Below are 23,267 nucleotides of genomic sequence, written 5' to 3'. Positions count from 1 at the left end.
CGTTTTCACAAAAATAATGGTGCGTGTATGGAATGAGCTACCAGAGGAAGTGGTAGAGGCTGGTAGAATTACAACATTTAAGAAGCATCTGGATGGGTGTATAAATTGGAAGGGTTTAGAGGGAAATGGGCCAAATGCTAGCTGTGGGACTAGGTCACATTGGGATGTCTGTGCGGCGTGGACAAATTGGACCGAAGGGTCTGTTTCCAAGCTGCATGACTCTGACTATAAACGTTCTCCCTTTCCCTGGTTGGATTTAACTTCAATATGGAGGACATATTCTAATACTTAGATATAGTTAAGTCCTTACCTAACAGCAATCAGAAACAGAAAGCATCAGCTAACATGGCAATCCAGTTACAATGTGGTTTAAAACAACATATGAAATTAACTATCCATTAGTCTGCTTTAAATAACATTGGTTGAGTATTTCTGTTGCCCAGTCAGTTCTTCATCCATCTAGCTAGTACACCCTGGACCACATGCGACTTCACTTTCTCCATCAGCCTACCACGAGGAACCTTATCAACCACCTTACTGAAGTCCATTTATATGACATCTTGACTCATCAATTAATTTTGTCACTTCCTCAAAGATTTCTAGTTAATTGGTAAGATATGAGCTTCCCTGTTCAAAACCATGTTACCTATCACTGATAAGCCCATTTTCTTCCAAATGGGAATCGATCCTATCCCTCAGTATCTTCACCAGCAGCTTCCCTACCACTGTCGTCTGGCTCACCGGTTTATAATTACCTGGAGTATCCTTGCTACCCTTCTTCAACAAGGGAACAACATTAGCAATTCTCCAGTCCTCCGGGACCACATCTGTATTCAAGAATGCTGCAAAGATATCTGTTAGGTCCCCTCAGTAACCTGGGATAGATCCCATCCGGACCTGGGGACTCGTCCACTTCAATGTCTTTTAAAATACTCAACATTTCCTTCCTCCTTATGCTGACTTGACCTAGAGTAATCAAAATCCTTAATCTCAACATCCATCATGTCCCTCTCCTCAGTGAATACAGATGCAAAGTACTCATTAAGAATCTCATCCATTTTCTCTGACTCCACGCATAACTTTCCTCCTTTGTCCTTGAGTGGGCTAACCCTTTCCCTAGTTACCCTCTTGCTCCTTATGTATGAATAAAAGGCTTTGGGGTTTTCCTTAACCCTGTTTGCTAAAGATATCTCATGACCCCCTTTAGCCCTCTGAATTCCTCGTTTCATCTTGGTCCTACATTCCCAATATTCTTCCAAAGCTTCATCTGTCTTCAGTCACCTAGACCTTAGGTATGTTTCCTTTTTCCTCTTAGCTAGTTTCACAATTTCACCTGTCATCCATGGTTCCCTAACCTTGCCATTTCGATCCCTCATTTTCAAAGGAACACACCTGTCCTGCACTCTAATCACCTTCTCTTTAAAAGCCTCCCACATATCAAATGTGGATTTGCCTTCAAACAGCTGCTCCCAACTGACATTCCCCAGCTCCTGCCAAACTTTAGTATAGTTGGCCTTCCCCAATTTAGCGCTGTTCCTTTACGACCATTCTTGTCTTTGACCATGAGTATTCTAAAACTTACGGAATTGTGACCACTATTCCCAAAGTAATCCCCTACTGAAATTTCAACCACCTGGCTGGGCTCATCTCCAAATACCAGGATCAGTATGGCCCCTTCCCGAGTTAGACTATTTACATACTGCTCCAGAAAATCTCCTGGATGCTCCTTATAAATTCTGCTAGACCTCTAACACTAAGTGAATCCCAGTCAATGTTGGGATAATTAAAATCTCCTATCACTCCCACCTTGTTGCACTTACATCTTTCTATAATCTGTCAACATATTTGTACCTCTATCTCATGCTTGCTCTTAGGAAGCCTGTAGTACAGCCCCAACCTTGTTACCACACCCTTCCTATTTCTGAGCTCTGCCCACATTGCCTCACTGCTCGAGTCTTTAATGGTGCCCTCCTTCAGCACAGCTCTGATATCCTCTTTGACCAGTAATGCAACTCATCCATCCCTTTTACCTTCCTCTCTATCCAGCCTGAAGCATCTATATCCTGGGATATTTAGTTGCCAATCATGCCCTTCCTTCAACCAAGTCTCAGTAATAGCAATAAAATCACACTCCAAGCCCTAGGTTCACCTGCTATACCGACTACACGAGCATTAAAACAACGGCACCTCAGACTACCAGTCCCTTTCCATTCATCAATAACTCACTGCCTACTCTTCCCCTGAGTGACGCTAACTTCATGAGCTAGTTCCTTACAGGCTTTAGTTACTACCTAGGAAAACATGAGGACTGCAGGTGTTGAGAGCAGAGTTGAGTGTTGCCGGGAAAGCACAGCAGGTCAGGCAGCATCCAAAGTGCAGGAGAATCGATGTTTTAGGTATAAACCCTTCATCAGGAATGAGGTTTGTGGGCTGGGGCTGAGAGATAAATGGAAGGGTGTGGGGTTGGGGGGAAGGTATCTGAAAAAGCCATAGGTAGATGAAGGGGGGGAGAAGGTGATAGGTCAGAGGGCGAAGTGATGGACAGATCCAGAGGGCGGTGCGGTGTTGGAGGATTTGGACTGGGATAATGTCAGGTGAGGGGAAATTAGGAAGCTGTTGAAATTCACATATATCCCGTGTGGTTGCAGGGTCCCAAGGCAGAATATGAGGCGTTTTTCCTCCAGGCGTCAGGTGGTTTGACAGTAGAGGAGGCCCAGGACCTGCATGTCCTTGACCGAGTGGGAGGAGGAGTTGAAGTGTTCAGCCATGGGACGGTGGGTGGGGTTGATGGGTGCGGGTGTCCCCGAGATGTTCTCTGAAACGATCTGGAAGTAGGCGTCCTGTCTCCCCGATGTAGAGGAGACCACACCGGGTGCAACGGATGCAGTAGATGATATTGGTAGAGGTGCAGGTAAATTTCTGATGGATGAGGAAGGATCCTTTGGGACCTTGGATGGAGGTGAGGGGAGTTGTGTGGGCATGGATTTTGCACTTCCTGCAGTGGAGAAAGTGAGGACTGCAGATGCTGGAGATCACAGTCGAGAGTGGGGTGCTGGAAAAGCACAGCAGGTCAGGCAGCATCCGAGGAGCAGGAGAATTGATGTTTCGCCTAATGAAGGACTTATGCCCGAAACGTTGATTTTCCTGCTCCTCGGATGCTGCCTGACTGCCTGTGCTTTTCCAGCATCACACTTTCGACACTTCCTGAGGTGGCAGGAGTGGGGTGTGGGCTAGTGGGGGCATGGATCTGATGAGCGAGTCGCGGAGGGAATGGTCTCTCCAGAATGCTGATTGGGGTAAGGAGGGAAATGTATCTTAAATATAAATATACCAATACCTTCACCTGGACCATCTCTGACACCTCCTTACTCTTTCTGGACCTCTCCTTCATTATCTCCAATGACCGACTAACCACAGACTTATCTACTACAACCCACCGACTCCCACAGCTATCTAGACTGCACCTCCAACCACCCTAACTCCTGTAAAAATGTCATCCCTTATTACCAATTCCTCCGCCTCTGCCGCATCTGTTCCCAGGATGACCAATTCCACCTCAGAAGTCCCAGGTGGCCTCCTCCTTCCATGATCGCAACTTCCTTTCCCACATGGTTGACGATGTTCGCCAGCGCATCTCCTCCACTTCATGCACCACCGCCCTTGAACCCCACCCCTTCCAACGCAAGAAGGACAGAACCCTCCCCCACCCCGGTTCTCACTTTGCACCCCTCCAACCTCCGCATATATTGCATCATTCTCCGCCATTTCCACCACCTCCAAATGGACCCCTCCACCAGAGATATATTTCCCTCCCCACCCTTTATCAGCATTCCGGTGAGACCATTCCCTTCGCGACTCCCTCGTCAGGTCCATGCCCCCACGGGCCCATACCCCACTCTTGGCACCTTTCCCTGTCACGGCAGGAAGTGCAAAACCTGTGCCCATACCATTCCAATCACTTCCATCCAAGGCTCCAAGTGATTCTTTCACATTCGTCAAAAATTTACCTGTATCTCTACTGATGTCATCTGCTGCATCCATTGCACCTGATATGGTCTCCTGTGCATCAGGGAGGCAGGATGCCTTCTTGCGGATTGTTTCAGAGATCATCTCAGGGATACCCACACCCACCAATCTCACCGGTCTGTGGCTGAACACTTCCACTTCCCCTCCCACTTTAAGGACATGCAGGTCCTGGGCCACTTCCATTGCCAAACCGTTACCACCCGACGCCTGGAGGAAGAATGCCTCATATTCCACCTTGGGACCCTGCAACCACATGGATGAATGTGGATTTCAACAGCTTCCTCATTTCCCCTCACCTGACATTATCCCAGTCCCAAGCCTCCACCCTCCAGACCTGTCCATCACTCCTCCCTTTGACCTATCACCCTCTCCATCACCTTCATCCACTTATGGCTTTCTCAGTTACTTCCCCCCACCCCCCACCCCACCTCCCTCCCATTTATCTCTCAGTCGCGGCCTTCAAGCCTCATTCTTGATGAAGGGCTTATGCACAAAACATCAATTCTCCTGCTCCTTGGATGCTGCCCAACCTGCTGTGCTTTCCCAGCAACACGCTCTCGACTTTAGTTAATACCTCATTACTGTTCACTAACCTGCACATTTGGTTCCCATCCCCCTATCTTTGTGCAGCGTCCTGACTAACTTACTGCTGATCCCTAGCCAAGTTGCACTGAACCTGCAGGACTGCCCATGGCCCACTCCATGGACTGTAACGAGATGAAATCCCCAACCCAGACTACTCCAAGCAGCTGATTAACCATATTCAAGTCCTGGGTGTGAGATTAGATAATACCTTTCACTGGTTGATGGGACCTCCTGATTGATGACAGTCCCCTTTAACTTTGAGACATTGCCATTTGGTTGAAGCACATTCAGTGTTTGCTGTATAAGATGTAAATGTGGCACATAGTGTAAATATGACATTGACAGAGTTCGTATTGTCCAGCATCCTGTTCATTGCTTAACTGACTACTGCAAGTAACCATGGCAGGTTACCCCTTTGTCTGCACTAAAAGGCAAAGCAAGATAGAAGTACTGTGGGGTTAAATGTTCTGAATAATGTGACAATGTGTGGAAGGGAAGGCACGGCAGAGATACAGTGACAATTGAAATAAGAGCAAAGTGGGTGGATGCTAAGATGAAATTAAGAGCCCCTAAAGTCAACCCTGTATCCAAATCTGCCAGGACCGATACCAATCTCATGGAAGTTGTCTAGCAACAGCATTGAAATGAAAGGTGTTGATGTGCTCCAAATTACAGCATTGATGTGGTGAACTGTATTCTAAGTGACCCCGAGATGTGTCATGATGAGGTTGCTGTGTGTGCAATACCAACCTTGCCCATGTCATTCAGGGGCTGGTCAGGAGTTCTCCTTATCTGAAAGTGTGTCTCAGATCTATGGTTTCCTATGGCAAAAATGCTTGCTTATTTCTAACTTTTCAAGCCCCTTGTTTAATGAATGCAATCTGTTTTCGAATTAATGTAGCCATTTCATTCAAGTGTGCTTGGCTTTTAAATTGATAATTATTTTAAAAGCATCTGACATGCTTGTTTTGTTCATGTTCTGGTACATTAGAGTATGATGCTTTGACAACCTTAAAAGAGTTGGCATGTTTGAAAATCAGGTCTTGTAGTGCTGTATAGGCCAAGGGTACTTTGGTGTGTGAATGAGGTGTTATGTTTGGATTGAGCAGCACCCTTAGGAAGATCACTATTCTGTTCATCTCTTAGATCCAGTGTATTCGGAACTAGATGAGGAGAATTCTGAATCATCTCCATCACCGAGGTCCAAACCAAAAGTTTTCATTTGTTATTCCAGTAAAGACTGTCAGAAACACCTCAGTGTCGTTCAGTGCTTTGCATTCTTTCTCCAGGACTTCTGTGGCTGTGAGGTAAGTTTCTTTTCCCTGCATTAATTACTTGGAAAACTATTGGCAGGAATTCTCGTAAAAGTAAGTGTCAGAAACATTAAATGCCTGCTGCAGTTTATACTGTGAAAATGTTTCAATCTGTTTTTGAAGTGGTGCCTTCATTTTGAAGACATTTTATGAAACTGGCATCTTTACAACCTACCTCTTTGAAGCATTTAATCACCAATTCCTATTTCTCCTGACATAGCTTTGAAACAATATTGCTAATGCTCTGGTGAAGCATCTTGGGACATTTTACTGTAATTAAAGCATTATAATCAATGCAAGTTGCCTTCATTGAGTCTTCTGCATCGAACCATCTAGCACCAACAATAGATTCTTATTTGACGCATGTGAACCATTGTTTACTGAGTGGAAGAGACGCTTGTGACTTTAAGTGACATACCTTTGGACTTTACATGGTTTATCATTCTTTCTGTCATAAGATACCACATCCCCTCATGCAATATTAGTATCACCATTGGAAATTTGACAAATTGTAATAAAATTTTAAGACATGTTTTGAACTATATTGGTAGAAATTTGAGGTTACTAATATTGAAATAGTTTGTGCTACACACGCTAGTGAAACAAAATTCACGATGATCACTGGCTCAGTTAGTGTTTTTTTAAGGTGTACTTTTCTTATTTACGGGCGTAACAATGTTTACAGAACATGCCTAATTGAATTGATGCACACTGCATGAGATTTGTTTTAACTTTTCCATTATGTGGTGTGTCCTTGCAGGGGAATATAAATCATGCAGCATTTAAATATGGCTTATTACAGGTTCAACATCTGAATATTCCTTTTAAGTGACTCCTAAATTTGGAGATGTCTATCCTTATACTTTGTTTTAAACAATATAAACACGCCAACAGTTTCAACAAAACCTGACAATCTAATTTTTTTTTTAAAATACACCTGAGATTGAGTGACAGTGTGTGTTTTTTGGACTCCCCTTCATTTTTTTTTGTGTTATCTCTAATTTTATGCAGCAACTTTCTCTCCCTCCAAGGTTATTAGCATAAATATAATATCTGCTTGCTTGCCGCAACATGTTATCATCTAGCCTTGAGTAATTACTGTTTCAATCAGGCAAAATCTACTATCATTTTATTGTAGCACACACTTCTCAGCAAGTAATAACTAACTGACCTGGAGCCCAATCAAAAATACCACTTGAATCCAGAAAGAAGTGGTCATAACATTGCGTTTTTATGTATCTCAACATGACAATGTGTAGCCTCTAATTATTTCTGGTTTCCAAACTTCATACATACTAGTTTTTGTGTTTACTGCTCTTGATGTGACCTCCTCTATGATGGGGAGACAAAATGCAGACTGCTTTGCAGAACATCTCTGGTTAGTCTTTTAAAAATGTCCCCGAGCTTCCAGTTGCCTTCCACTTCAACACACCACTGTATTCTCTTATTAATACTTGTGTTTCAGGCCTCTGCAGTGCTTCAGTGCAAGCTGGAGGAGCAACACTTCATCTTTTGCCTACGTACCTTGCGCCATCAGGATTCAATATCGAGTTTAACAAATTTGGAGAATGAACACCCTGCTCATTGTTCATTACCCATTCTCATTTCCCCAGTTCCTGTTCTGTATAGGTTGTTCCCAGCACAGCCTACTCATTTTCAAGTATTTACATTTCCTGGTAGCACTCATTCAGCATTTATCTCTCTCCTGGTTTATCTTGATGTGCAGGTACTGATGTTGGACTGGGGTGGACAAAGTCAGAAATCTCACAATACCAGGTTATAGTCCACCAGGTTTATTTGAAATCACAAGCTTTTGGAACATAGCTCCTTCGACAGATCTAGTCTCACAACATCAGACGAAGGAGCTGGACTCTGAAAGCTAGTGATTTCAAACAAACCTAACATTGTGTAATTTCTGACCTGGTTTATCAGTAATCCCTTTGTCTGTTTCTCCTGTAATTTCTCTCGTTTGTTCTTTCTTGCACTCTCTCTCTCTCTCTCTCTCTCTCTCTCGCTCTCTCTCTCTCTCTCTCACAACCTTCACAACCCCAAAACAACTCCAGACCCTATCATCGGCATAAGTACCAGCACTTCCCAGCTGCTTTCAGTTCTGTTGAACAGTCACGGGACTCAAAACATTTTTTTCTCCACAAATACTGCCAGAACCCCTGAGCTTTCTCCAGTAATTTCTGTTCTTGGTTCAGATCTCCAGCATTTGCAGTTATACCTCCTCCAACTATCTTTCTTGCTTTACTTTGAAAGATAGCACATTTATTAACGTGCTTTGTCACCCATGTTGACATCCTTTAGCCTGAATATATAGATCAGGTTTAATGCTGAACAGTAATTTGCCCTTTTAAAATAGCTAGCTATTAATCGTGGTCTGTATACCATCGTTATGCTGTTGATTAGGAGGAAAGGGAAATGAACTAATGTGACTTTGTTTGGAGAGAATGGAATTGCATTAAACTCACTTGCAATGTTATTATAATGCAGGGAAGAAGCCAATATTAGGGGAAAAAAAATCACGTGACTTCTTCATTATTGAGAAAACCACTGTGCTGATGAGAAGGCTGTTCTATCAGCTACAAAAAAAAATTGAGATTCTTTTTGTTTTGTTTCAAATAGGTTGCCTTGGATATATGGGAACATTTGGAAATCTGTAAGGAAGGGCAAATGGACTGGCTCAGTCAGCAGATCATGGAGTCCCATTATATCATCATTATTTGTTCAAAGGGAATGAAGTTCTTTGTAGAAAAGAAACATCGTAAGCGTAAAGGCAACACTAGCGACGGTGGGCAAGGAGAACTTTTTATTGTTGCTGTTTCTATGATAGCAGAGAGACTACGCCAAGCACGACTAAACACGAGCAATCCCTCAAAATTCATCGCCGTCTATTTTGACTACTCCTGTGAAGCAGACATTCCTGGTGTCTTAGATTTGGCATGCAAATACAAACTGATGGACCATTTCCCTCAGCTGTATTCTCACTTACATGCTCGAGATCACAGCCACCCAGACCGGGACCCACGTGAAGTGAACATTCGCAAAAGCAACTATTTCAGAACTAAATCTGGACGATCGTTGTATATCGCTATTTCTAATATGAAGCAACTTATTGAGCATGAGCCTGACTGGTTTGAGAAGCAGCTAGTGCCACATCTGCCTTTACTGCCACTCCATCAAGGACCAGTTCGTGTTGACTCTGGACTTGTCCTGAATGAGGTGGTTTTCAAGCAACCAGTAACTGAACACGATTTTCACTTGAAAACCATTGCAGATGTGACCCCTGTTAATTCGGTATCTTATACCCTAGTTCAGCACTTGAGGATCATTGGAGATGCAGATGTTTCTGACCACCAAGATGTCAATTCTCTGCTGAGACCCCTGCCACGGATGGCAGCAGCTGTGAACCTGCCCGAAATGCCACGTGACTCTGGGATATACGATTCTTCCATTCCTTCTTCAGAATTATCACTGCCTTTAATGGATGGCCTATCTTCAGACCAGACAGAAACTGGCTCCATTGCAGACAGTGTCTCCTCATCCTCAGGGTTAGGTAAGATATCTTGCGAGTACCACAGGCTTACGGTCAACAGTATGTATTATAACTTGAACCAAAGTACATTGCTGCTTTGTATTAGAATGCACCTGATGATGGGAATCCTGAGTGAAAGTAATTTACATATACAGTCTGTTTGTAGTGGAGCTTATATTAAAAAGCTATCCTTCAATTTAGAATCCCTACAGTGTGGAAACAGGCCTTAAGCCCAACAAGTCCACACTGACCCTCTGAAGTATATCCCACCCAGACCGATTACCCTACCGTATTACTTTAACATTTACCCCACTTAACACATCCCTGAACAGTATGGGCAATTTAGCATGGCCAACTCACCTAACCTGCACATCTTTGGATTATGGGAGGAAATCGGAGCACCCGGAGGCAAACCATGCAGACATGGGGAGAATATGCAAACTCCACACAGTCGCCCGAGGCTGGAATCGCACCCAGCTCCCTGGCACTGTGAGGCAGCAGTACTAACCACTGAGCCACCATGCCGCAATGACCTCTTGCTGGCCCCTCTCCCCCGTGAGAACATTCTGCATCCTCTCTGAGATATCCTTGGTCCGGGCCCAGGGAATCAACACACCATTCTGATTCTTTGCTGCTGGCGACAGAAATGTCTGTTTGTACCTCAGACTCGAGTCCCCTAACACAATTGATCTCTTGGAACGCAACGTACCCCTCGTTGCATTAGAGCCAGTTTCATTACCAGAAACTTGGCTGTTTATGCTACATCCCCCTGAGAATCCATCACCCCTTACATTTTCCAAAACAGCATACCTGTTTGAAATGGTTATATCCACAAAAGACTGCTGCACTAGCTCTTTCCAGCACCACTCTAATCTAGACTCCTGCACTAGCTGCCTACCTTTCTTACCTTTCCTGGAGTTAACCCATCAATGTGACTGAAATTGTGTGTGGCATTTCTCTCACTGTACCATAGGTAATTGTACTGAATATCTAATATACCACTTGTTTATTGTGAATCTTATGCTGGCATGTACTATACTTCTAAAAGTACATTCTCACCCATCAGATCAGCGATTTTGTCTATAATGATACAACAACCTTCTAAAGCCTCATGAGGGTGCTGTTGTATCAAAATACTGATGCCAAGAATCTTTTCATAATTTCATCTGTAAGTGCCCTACATCAGAAATCTTTACCTGGATTGTTAATGAAGTTGAAGGAACTTCAATTTCACAAATAAATGTCCAGTTACCTATATTCTGTCAGTTAGATAATGAAGGAGATCTCGTGAGGAAAGAGATCAGTCTAAGGCTGGTACAGTTGAGTAAAGAAGCAAGTCAAATACAGGGCAGGCAGGGAAAAAGCAGAGAACAAGGTACGACTGATAAATTAAACTGCATTTATTTCAATGCAAGGGGCCTAACAGGGAAGGCAAATGAACTCAGGGCATGGTTAGGAACATGGGACTGGGATATCATAGGAATTACAGAAACATGGCTCAGGGATGAGCAGGACTGGCATCTTAATGTTCCAGGATAGAAAGAGAGGCAAGAGAGGAGGGGGAGTGGCGTCTTTGATAAGGGATTAGCATTACAGCTATGCTGAAGGAGGATATTCCTGGAAATACATCCAGGGAAGGTATTTGGGTGGAACTGAGAAATAAGAAAGGGATGATCACCTTATTAGGATTGTATTATAGACCCCCAATAATCAGCAGGAAATTGAGAAACAAACTTGTAAGGAGATCTCAGCGTATCTGTAAGAATAATAGGGTGGTCATGGTAGGGGATTTTAACTTTCTGAACATAGACCGGGACTGCCATAGTTTAGATGGAGAGGAATTTAAGTTTAGATGGAGAGGAATTTAACTTGACCTTCTCTTGAGAAATAAGGCAGGGCAGATGATTGAGGTGTCATTGGGATGGATGGGGGGGTGAAGCCAGTGACCATAATTCTATTAGTTTTAAAATAGTGATGGAAAAGAATAGACTGGACCTAAAAGTTGAAGTTCTAAATTGGAGGAAGGCTAATTTTGATGGTATTAGGCAAGACATTTCAAAATCTGATTGGGGGCAGATGTTCGCAGGTAAAGGGATGGCTGGAAAATGGGAAGCCTTCAGAAATGAGATGACGAAAGTCCAGAGACAGTATATTCCTATTAGGGTGATAGGGACTGATGGGTGACTGAAGAAATTGAGGCTTCGGTTAAGAAAAGAAGGAAGCTTATGTCTGGTATACACAGGATAGATCGAGTGAATCCTTAGAAGTATATAAAGGCAGTAGGAGTATACTTAAGAGGGAAATCAGGATGACAAAAAGAGGACATGAGATAGCTTTAGCAAATAGAGTTAAGGAGAATCCAAAGGGTTTTTACAAGTACATTCAGGACAAAAGGGTAACTAGGGAAAGAATAAGGCCCCTCAAAGATCAGCAAGGTGGCCTTTGTGTGGAGCCGCAGGGGATCAGGGAGATACTAAAGGAGAATTTTGCATCAGTGCTTACTGTGGAAAAGGACATGGAAGGTATAGAATTTAGCGAAATTCTACATTCTAGGAAATAGATAGTGACATCTTGAAAAATGTCCATATTGCAGAGGAGGAAGTGCTGGATTACTTGAAATGCATAAAAGTGGGTAAATCCCCAAGGCCTGATTAGGTGTACCCTAGAACTCTGGGAAGCTAGGGAAGTGATTGCTGGGCCTTTTGCTGAGATATCTGAGATACCGGAAGACTGGAGGTTGGAGGTTGGCTAACGTGGTGCCACTGTTTAAGAAGGTGGTAAGGACAAGCCAGGGAACTATAGACGTCAGTGGTGGGCAAGTTGTTGAATCCTGAGGGACAGGATGTACATGTAGATGTATTTGGAAAGGCAGTGACTGATTAGGGATAGTCAACATGGCAGTATACGTGGGGAAATCATGTCTCACAAACTTGATTGAGATTTTGAAGAAGTAACAAAGTGGATTGACGAGGGCAGAGTGGTAAACGTGATCAATATGGATTTCAGTATAGACAGGATTCCCCATGGGAGACTGGTTAGCAAGGTTAGATCTCATGGAATACAGGGAGAACTAGCCATTTGGATACAGAACTGGCTCAAAGGTAGAAGACAGAGGGTGGTGGTGGAGGGTTGTTTTTCAGACTGGAGGCCTGTGACTAGTGGAGTGCCACAAGGCTCGGTGCTGGGTCCACTACTTTTCATCATTTATATAAATGATTTGGATGTGAGCATAAGAGGTACCGTAAGTAAGTTTACAGATGACACCAAAATTGGAGGTGTAGTGGACAGTGAAGAAAGTTACCTCAGATTGCAACAGGATCTTGACCAGATGGGCCAATTAGCTGAAGAATGGCAGGTGGAGTTTAATTCGGATAAATGCGAGGTGCTGCATTTTGGGAAAGCAAATCTTAGCAGGACTTATACACTTAATGGTAAGGTCCTAGAGAATGTTGCTGAACAAAGAGACCTTGGAGTGCAGGTTCATAGCTCCTTGAAAGTGGAGTCACAGGTAGATAGGATAGTGAAGAAGACGTTTGGTATGCTTTCCTTTATTGGTCAGAGTATTGAGTACAGGAGTTGGGAGGTCATGTTGCGGCTGTACAGGACATTGGTTAGGCCACTTTTGGATTATTGCGTGCAATCTGGTCTCCTTCCTACCAGAAGGATGTTGTGAAACTTGAAAGGGTTCGGAAAAGATTTGCCAGGGTTGGTGAATTTGAGCTATAGGGAGAGGCTGAACAGGCTGAAACTGTTTTCCCTGGAGTGTCAGAGGCTGAGGTGTGACCTTGTAGAGGTTTATAAAATGTGAAGGGCATGGATAGGACAAATAGACAAAGTCTTTTCCCTGGGGTGGGGGAGTCCAGAGCTAGAGGGCATTGACATAGGGTGAGAAGGTGGTAAGTGTATGGAATGAGCCAGTAGAGGAAGTGGTACAATTGCAACATTTTAAAAGGCATCTGGATGGGTATATCCAGACCCAGCAGAAAACTAGCTACCAGGATACATGAACATCAACTAGCCACAAAATGACATGACCCTCTCTCACTAGTATCCTTACATATAGATAAGAAAAGACACCATTTTGACTGGGACAACACATCCATCCAAGGACAAGCCAATCAGAGACATGCACGAAAATTCCTAGAAGCATGGCATTCTAACTGGAACTCTATCAACAAACACATCGAGTTAGACCCCATCTACCATCCCTTGAGAAAAAGAACAGGAAAAGACATCACTACAGGAAACAACATCACCAACCCAAAGAAACCCAGACATATAAACAGAAAGCAGGAATCATCAGCAGTGCTTCTTCTGGAGGCTCACTGAAGATGTTACCTAGTAGGGTGACGAAACGTCTGAAAATGAACCTTTCAGCTCAACGAGCAAGCCTACATCCAGAACCTCAACCTGAGCTACAAATCTTCTCAAAATTCAGATGGGTATATGAATAGGAAGGGTTTGGAGGAATATGGGCTGGGTGCTGGGAGGTGGGACTAGTTTGGGTAGGGATATCTGGTCGGCATGGACGAATTGGACCATAATATTTGTATCCATGCTGTACATCTCTATGACTCTATTGCTTTTTTTTGGTGCAATATATAAATAGAGAAATAAAAATGAAAAGTAGTAGTGTCAAAATTAGTCTTTAAAAATGTCCTTAAGACTAATCAATTTGATATCATTCATTATTAATCACCCCCCCCTTTTAAATTAAACTTTTCATTAGATTAAATTACAAATTTAAAAGTGAAATCCTATCCCTAAATCCTTGATTCTGTTAATTAATGCCTTGGTATAAGTTATCCTTGAATTTCTACCCTCTCCAATGGGAATTTGTCGAACATCCATTTGGGGTGCCATCCTCTTAAACACTTCAATATTTATCATCTTATAATTTTAAATAAGCAATTGTTTAATCTGGTTAATGCCATGGGAAATGGTGTTATTTCTTCTTCTTTCTTCTTCCACGAACGTTTTACATGATTATTAGAGAATGATTTGTTTATGACGTGTGTTCTATTCATCTTCCATAACTAATGAAGTTGTTGATCTGTTTGGACCAAATGTTTGTTTTGTAAACATATAGTACAGCAATACTGTATTTAAATAATCACTTAAACTATATTTAAGTAGTGTTCTGGGTGATGATGAGGTGAATTATGATTTGGAATTTGGAACTCTGATTGATCAAACCTTCAAATACTTTATGTTTGGTGGCAGCAGTGTGTACCATGTACAAGATCACATCAGAAATTCACCAAAGATCCTTAGGCAGCACTTACCAAACCCACAACCACATCCATCTAGAAGGACAAGAGCAGCATAATATATGGGAACACCACCACCTGCAAGTTCCCCTCCAAGCCACTCTCCATCCTGACTCAGAAATATGTCCCTTCACTGTTACTGGGTCAAATTTGTGGAACTCCCTCCCTAAGGCAATTGTTGATTAACCTACAGCATGTGGAAGGCAGCTGATCACCACCTTCTCAAGGGCAACTGGAGGTGGGCAATAAATGCCCCAAGAGTGAATTTTAAAAATTTGGTTGACATTACAACTTGCTATTTAATAGCTTTTCTTTCACTGTAACATTCATAGAATCCCTACATTATGAAAGCAGGCCATTCGGCCTGTTGAATCCGTACTGACTCTCTGAAGGGCATCCCACCCATACCCACCATCCTACCCTATCGCTGTAACACTGCATTTGACATGGCTATCCACCTAACCTCTGCATCCATGGACACTATGGGCAATTTAGCATGGCCAATTCACTTAAACTGCACATCTTTAGACTGTGGGAGGAAACCAGAGCACCCGGAGGAAACCCACACACAAACAGGAAGAATGTACAACCTCCAGCAGACAGGCCCCATGGGTAGAATCGAACCTGGGTCCCTCGCGCTGTGAGGCAGCAGTGCTAACCATAGCCGAACTCAAATTCAACTTTAGCTCACCCTCCTGCTGAAAACCTTATCTGTGCATTTTGTTCCTTCTCGTGGCCAGTCACCCATCCTCTACTTTCTGTAAATTTGCTCAACCTTGTTTGTGGTATTTTAACTTGTGGTAAATCCTGTCCCATTCATCCATCATCCCTCTGCTCACTGACATATATTGCCTTATGGTTTGACAATACTTCGATTATGAAATCCTCATCCTTATTTTCAAATCCCTCCATGGCCTTGCCCCTCCCTATTTCTGTAACCTCCTTTCTCCATGCAAGTCTGTGAAATAGCTATCATGCTCTATTCTAGCCTCTTCCAAATTTCCGATTTTAGTAATTCCACTTTTAGGGCAGTACGGTGGCTCAGTGGTTAGCACTGCTGCCTCACAACACCAGGGTCCCAGGTTCGATTCCAGCCTTGGGCGACTGTCTGTGTGGAGTTTGCACATTCTCCCCGTGTCTGCCTGGGTTTCCTCCAGGTGTTCCAGTTTCCACCCACATTCCAAAGATGTGCAAGTCAGGTGAATTGGCCTTAGTGTTAGGTGCATTAGTCAGAGGGAAATGGGTCGGTGTGAACTGATTGGGCTGAAGGGCCTGTTTCCACACTGTAGGGAATCTAATCTAATCTAATCTACTGGTGGCAGTACCTTCTGTTGCCAAGTCCTGGGGCGGCACGGTGACACAGTGGTTAGCACTGCTGCCTCACAGCGCCAGAGACCCGGGTTCAATTCCTGACTATGTGGAGTTTGCACATTCTCCCCGTGTCTGCGTGGGTTTACTCCGGGTGCTCCGGTTTCCTCCAAGAGTCCAAAAGATGTGCAGATCAGGTGAATTGGCCATGCTAAATTGCCCGTAGTCTTAGATAAAGGGGTAAATGTAGGGGAATGGGTGGGTTACGCTTCGGCGGGTCGGTGTGGACTTGTTGGGCCGAAGGGCCTGTTTCCACACTGTAAGTAATCTAATCGAATCTAATCAAATTCTGGAATAAAAACCAAAAGCAATGCAAATGCTGGAAGTCAGAAACAAAAACCGAAATTGCTGGAAAAGTTCAGCAGATCTAGTAGTATCTGTGCAGAGAAATCAGAGTTAACGTTTCGGGTTGAGCGATCGTTCCTCAGAACCCTAACTGCTGGAATTCCCTCCCTAAACCTGTCCACTATTTCTACTCTCTCAAGGTGCTTGTTGAATTAGCCTCGGTGAGCACACTTTTGGTCATGTGCCTGATATCTCCTCCTGTGGATTGATGTTAAAGGTGTTATTATTGAGGACGTGTTTGTTGAGTACCTCAGATGCTTTACTACATTAAGGATACTTTTTACCTGCAAATTGTTGTTACAATGTGACAATGCATGTCTCTCCTTTACATTATTATACCAACATTTATTTTTAGAAAACTCAGTATAAATAAACTGATAAATAACCTAGATCTTATCAACAGTTGATTAACTGGTTTCCTCAAGAAAAAAGTTCCTTTTTCATTGTGCTACTGCTTACCTTACTTTTATTATTTTATTGCCCAAATACATTTTAGCTAAGAGGATGATTTATAATGATAGTCTTCTGGAGGACTGATGAGCTCTTGCAATGCATATCCATGATTATACTTCTTCAAGCTTGGGATTAGTATGTGCTGGTTTGCCCTCAGTCAGCAAAGTTCACTTACACATTCTGTATCAGATGATTACTTCATATAAGTTATCAGAACTGCGGGTGCTTTAAGAGTCAGTCTTAGTTTAAAAGTTCTGTAGTCAACATTTTTGAATTGCCATTAGCTGTGTAATTGTAGTATCAGTTAGTGACTTCTAAACATTATTACTTCAGAATCTTATTTTCTTCTCTATCAACCAAAGGAAATGAAATGTAGACAGATTTTGAAACGATTTAATTACAGCAGGGTTGTGGTGGGTGATTTTAATTTCCCCTATATTAACTTGGACTCACTATGTACTAAGGGCTTGGATGGGGCAGACTTTGTAAGGACCATTCAGGTGGAATTCTTGGCATAGTATGTAAACAGTCCAACCAGGGAGGGCATTGTACTGGACTTGGTTTTGAGTAATGAGTCCTGCCGGGTGAGTGAAGTTTCAGTGGAGGAACATTTCAGGAGTAGTGACCAGAATTTTAAGTTTTAAGTGAGTTTTAAGTTACTCATGAATAGGGATAACAGCAGTTCTTTGGTGAAGGTGTTAAATTGTGGGGAAAGCGAATACAGCAATATTAGGCAGGATCTGGAGAATTTTGACTAGAAGTGGCTGATTGAAGGTAAATCTACATCAGGCATGTGGGAGTATTGCAAACAGCAGTTGATAAGAGTTCAGGAGTGGCACGTTCCTGCAAGAAAGAAGGATAGGTATGGCAAGTTACATGAACCTTGAATGACCAAGGATGTTATGACCTTAGTCAGAAAGACAAAGGAAGTATATATTTGGTCTAGGAGGATGGGAACTGACAAAGCCATTGAAGTATATAAGGAAAATAAGGAAGAACCTAAACAAGGCATTAGGTGTAAAAAGTCATGAAAAGTCATTAATAAACAGGATTAAGGAGAATCCCAAGGTTTTTTATACATATATAAAAAGCAAGAGGGTAACCAGGGAAAGGGTTGACCACTTAAGGACAAAGGAGGGAATCTGCATGGAGACAGAAGAGGTAGGTGAGGTCCTAAACAAATACTTTGTGTTGTTATTCACCGCATAGACGGAAGTGGTGGAGGATGACCTCAGGAAAGGGAGTGTTGAATCTCTAAGCCAAGTTGCTATTTAAAAGGAAGAGGTATTGTCAGTCTTAAAAAGTATTAAGGTAGAAAAGCCCCTAGGCCTTGATGGGATCTATTCCAGAATATCGAGGGAGGCAAGAGAACAAGTTGGAGCTTTGACAGACATCTTTATATCCTCCTTGGCCACAGATGAGGTCCTAGAGGACTGGAGAATAGCCAATATTGTCCCATTGATTAAGAAGGGTAGCAGGAATAATCTTGGAAATTACAGGCCTGTGAGTCTCACGTCAGTGGTAGAGAAATTATTGGAAAAGATTCTCAGGAATAAGATCTATATGCATTTAGAAGCAAATGAACTTATTAGCGATAACATGGTTTTGTGTGGGGGAAGTAATGCCTCACTAACTTGATTGAGTTTTTTGAGGAGGTGGCGAAGACAATTGATGAGGAAAAAGTGGTTTATGTTGTCTACATGGACCTCAGTAAATCCTTTGATAAGGTCCCTCATGACAGACTGATACAAAAGGTGAAGTCACATGGTATCGGGGTGAGCTGGCAAGATGGATATAGAACTGTCTTAGTCATGGGAGACAGAGGGTGACATTGCAAGGATACTTTTTGGAAAGGAGGGTTGTGACTAGTTGTGTTCCACATGGATCAGTGCTGAGACCCCTGCTGTTCATGATCTACATCAATGATTTGGAGGAAAACATAGCTGGTCTAATTCAAAAGTTTGCAGATGATACAAGGATTGGTGGAGTTGTGGATAGTGTGGAGGATTGTCAGAGGATACAGCAAGATACAGATCGTTGGAGGCATGGGCAGAAAAATGGCAGATGGAGTTTAATCCTGACAAATGTGAGGTGATGCATTTAGGAAGGTCAAGTGCAGGTGGAAATTATACAGTGAATGACAGAACCCTTAGGAGTGTTGATATGCAGAGAGATCAGAGTGTGCAGGTCCACAGATCACTGAAGGCAGTAGTGCAGGTAGATAAGTAGTAAGAAAGACTTATGGCTTGCTTGCCTTCATTGGAAGGAGCATTGAGTATAATGATAAGCAAGTTATTTTGCAGCTTTATAAAACTTCAATTAGGCCACACTTGGACTATTATGTACAGTTCTGGTCACCACACTACCAGATGGATGTGGATGTTTTGGAGAGGATACAGAAAAGGTAACCTGGACGTTGCCTGGTATGGGGGATTTTAGCTATGAAGAAAGATTAACTAGACTGGAATGAAGGTGGTTGAGGAGTAAACTATTAGACGTTTATAAGATTGTGAATGGCATGGATAGAGTGTAACGTATGAGGCCTTTTCCTGCAATGAAGGGGTCAATTACTAGGGGACACAGGTTCAAGGCGCGAGGAGGGAAGTTTAAAAGAGATGTGTGAGGCAAGTTTTTCACACAAACTTGGTGAGTGCCTGGAACATGTTGCTAGAAAAGGTGATGGAAGCAGATACAATAGCAGCATTCAAGAAGCATCTGGATGAATACATGAATAGGAAGAGAATAGAGTGATATGAATGCTTTAAGTGAAGACAGTTTTAGTATGGAAGGGAAAAATGTGGTGGTGCAGGTCAATTCCTTAGCAGGATTACATTAGCAAATTTCCTGCTGTTCTCTGACTAATTCTTTCTTCATAATTATCCATTTTCAATGTGTTGTAGTTATGACATGACATAATGTCTTCTCAGAGGTATCATTACATAATCGTGTATTGTTGCTAGACAACTGACAGGGGAAATCCACCCTAGTAAATTATTAGTGAGCTGAAACTCATCCGTGGGACAGAAAAGATGGCAATTGTTGTTTGATTTCATATAACTGTACAGTCAGTGTTTCAACCCTGTGCCAGCTCTCATAGAAACTTCCCATATGATTCAAACCCCTGCTTTCTCTCTTATGATACTGGTTCATTTACTTCCACGGTGACTTACTATATTAGGAGACATACTAAAAAGTTACTTCTAATTTATTTTTAAGTGCAGAAATTAATATTCTGATTTTTTTTGAGAGGGTTGAGGAATTACTGCATTCTCACAGGAGCGACTCAGCTAATTCCACTCATCTGTCTGTTCTCTGTAAACCTGCAACTTCTTTTATATTTGTTCATGGGATGTGGACATTGCTGGCTTGGCCAACAATTTTTGCCCATCTCTAATTGACCTGGAGAAAGAGGACATGAGTTCTCGTCTTGTACCTTGGAGTGTCAGAATGCCCAAACTGCTATTAGGAAGACAGTTTTAGGATTTTGAAGCAGTGACAAAGAAGGAATGGTGATATTGTTTCAAGTCAAGATAGTGTGTGGCTTGAAGGGGAACGCCTCAATGATGGTGTTTCCATGCAGCTACCATAGCTTTAGATGATGTCCAATTCCCAAAGTGAGAATTGAATCTGCCTTCGCCACAATTTCAAGCAGTGCATTCCACATCTGAGTCCTTGATTGGAATGTGCCAAAATCTTAGTTTGAGTTCAGTTTTGATGATCTAATTTCTTACAGTGCACCACTTAATTTTAACATGTCATGTGATTTTTCATCCCCAGGTGAAGACGAGCCACCAGTTCTCACAACAAAATCATCAGTTTCTGGACTGTGTAAGGTGGAAGCAGACAGACACATAAATGCTGCAGTAACCCTATAACATTCTAAATCATAGGGTATGCATTGCCACTTTACCTTCTCAGCTGTATATTGATTAACAAGCTCTACAATAGTGACTGTTTTAACAACACTGTGAACATCAATACATTCAAACAGATGAATGCGTTATGTATTTGAACGCTGTGTGGCAACATTGAGTAAATAGTATTGTTTTAACACAAGAGCCAGTCAACCTGATTGAGATCAATATTTAATTACAGTTATATCATATTTCTGACACTAATTTGATGCTCTTAACTGTTTAATGTAATATTTAATTTTGTGTACTGATTCGGACCATTTGTGCATTTTAAAAATTAATATCAATCTTTCTGATCAATGGCAAAATGGATGATCAACTGATTTAATTTACCAATATTTTCACCCATTTCTTGAGATAAAAAGAATTATGACTTAGCATAGAATATTATTGCTGAAATTATTTGTAAAACCTTATGATTTGTCTGAATGTTTCTGTGTGGCACAGACCAGAATTAACTATTAGATTTCGACTCACATTGGGTATGTGGATATTTACCAATGACATATTACAGATAATTGCACTGCTGCGCCCATTAGGGAGGGAATAATTGTATAATGAATCTGGTTGGAATAATATTTCTTTTAAAAATGCAACTGACATCCATTAATGTTTTGGGCTCTCATATATAAATTCTGGTAGAAGCATTTAAACTAACTTAAGCAACCTTTTTGAACAACAAAATAATTCTGCATTTTCAGAAAGTCTGTTGCAGATAAGAAAAGAATGAAGTGTAGTTTTTAGTGAATAATTGTTGAATAATTTAAAGTCAAATAGCTGTAAATAGTTTTTAAACAATAATGTTGTAATTCCCAAAATGAAGTTAAACAGGGGGGTAGTGCTTTGAGCATTGCTTTCACGCATTTGACCATTTTGTTATATTAGTTTACAATCTAATTTTCCATATAATTTATTCACATTACTCACTCTGGGCATTATAAAATGGGCTCCCCAACTTGAGACAAGAGTGCCTCATTCCATGTATCTGTGGGTAGCACTGGCAGCTTGAGTGACATTATTGGGTGCTGCATATTGAGTGTTGCATGCCATAGACAGGAATATAACCGGTTGGTATGCTCACTTACTGGTTCTTTTTTCAGTAAAGATGCATTTTGTAATTTCAGTGTTATTGACAAATGAATTTCACACAAGTATGATCTATCCAACATTCACAGCCATAGTCAATATTGTAAATTATTGATGTGGTGACAGTCAATTTTGGCATGATGTCATCTGAATAATCAATTTTTAAATTTGATTTTAATTTTTTTAAAAAGAATTACAACTTGGTTTGAGAATCATTGTTATAACTAATGGAATTTTGTGTTTCTTCTAAAATTTATTGGTGTTAATTTTGTGCAAACTCACAGTCCTTTATCTGTTCCTGTCTTGATAGTATGTTGTCATATTGGAAGATTATTTCAGTGTGGGATATCCCAGCTGACTCTGATCTTCACCGTGCCTAGACATGCTAATCCAGTAGGTGGTGACCAGGTCAAGATCAGGAGCAGTAGCTGGTTCTTTTATTTTTCCCTGCCCCACTACTGCTGGCACTTAGCAACTTAGTGCAAACTGGGGATCAAACCTGATACTTTCCTTCCCTGCCAGGTAAACTCCTTGAGATATTGTAGTGTTATGCTTATTAAGCCAATTGTTTGACAGTTATGCAAATGTGTTTTTAGAGAATGCAGTTTTAAAAACTAAAGCCCCCTAGCAAAGGGTTTGATATGAATCTGGTAGATAAATTAATAGGAATTAGAATTCATTTTATCACGTTCATTAATTTTACATTCTGAGGGTTGGGTTCACTACTGTGCTTGTGTTCAGGTTGCTGACATAAGAATGCAGTGAAGATTTCTGTAGTGCCAAAATAGTCATCTCAAATATTGTATGAAATATGAACATGCCTCTATCACTATTTCCATAAATCTATAAGCATTTGGTTTCCCTTATTAGTTTCCTACAGTCTGCTCATCACTATTTACTATCTGTGTTCACACTTAGGTTTTGCAGGTTGTGATGTAATTGTAATGTTATTTTGGTTATTTTGACTGCTTTTTATAAACGTTTCCAAAATATCTGATGTATTCTTTATTTTGTACAAGCTATAAGTTAAGCTGACTGAGAAAATGTTCTACTGTTTTGTCTTTTTGTACTGGTGCTTTTTTAAAAAAATAAATGAACCTAAAACTATTAGATGCTTTTTAATAAATTCAGTCTTGTGATCTGGGAGATATCCAAAACTGAACAACAGAATGATATTTTGTTGTAGTGACTTTAACTCAGTTTGATATTGTTCTTAGCTTCACAGAATTTGAATCTTCATTTATCCAATTGAAGTTCTATATTTTCAAGATTACTGCACCTCATTACTACAACTAACCTGAATTAAATATGAAAGTGTGTGAATGTTTGCCTGTACAGTAATTATCTCTATTACTAGTGTCTACCAGTG

The 23,267-nt window shown here is 41.6% G+C and overlaps 1 protein-coding gene across 2 annotated transcripts in view; it reads left to right on the top strand.

Annotated features, from left to right (window-relative positions):
- The window catches only part of il17rd (interleukin 17 receptor D), a 104,882-nt gene extending 81,877 nt beyond the window's left edge, over positions 1 to 23,005 (top strand). For both annotated transcript variants that reach the window (XM_043708114.1, XM_043708113.1), the window contains 3 exons: positions 5,758 to 5,918; positions 8,553 to 9,483; positions 20,676 to 23,005. In XM_043708114.1, the coding sequence (XP_043564049.1) occupies positions 5,758 to 5,918; positions 8,553 to 9,483; positions 20,676 to 20,773 (1,190 nt within the window). In that variant the 3' untranslated portion in view covers positions 20,774 to 23,005. The remainder of the gene's footprint in view (positions 1 to 5,757; positions 5,919 to 8,552; positions 9,484 to 20,675) is intronic.
- Positions 23,006 to 23,267: the final 262 nt, after the last annotated feature.

This window comes from Chiloscyllium plagiosum, chromosome 18, assembly GCF_004010195.1.
Source record: "Chiloscyllium plagiosum isolate BGI_BamShark_2017 chromosome 18, ASM401019v2, whole genome shotgun sequence".
In the NCBI taxonomy this organism is placed as follows: Eukaryota; Metazoa; Chordata; class Chondrichthyes; order Orectolobiformes; family Hemiscylliidae; genus Chiloscyllium; species Chiloscyllium plagiosum.
The sequence above is the reverse complement of the archived record's forward strand: the minus strand, read 5'-3'. Positions and strand labels throughout refer to the sequence as shown.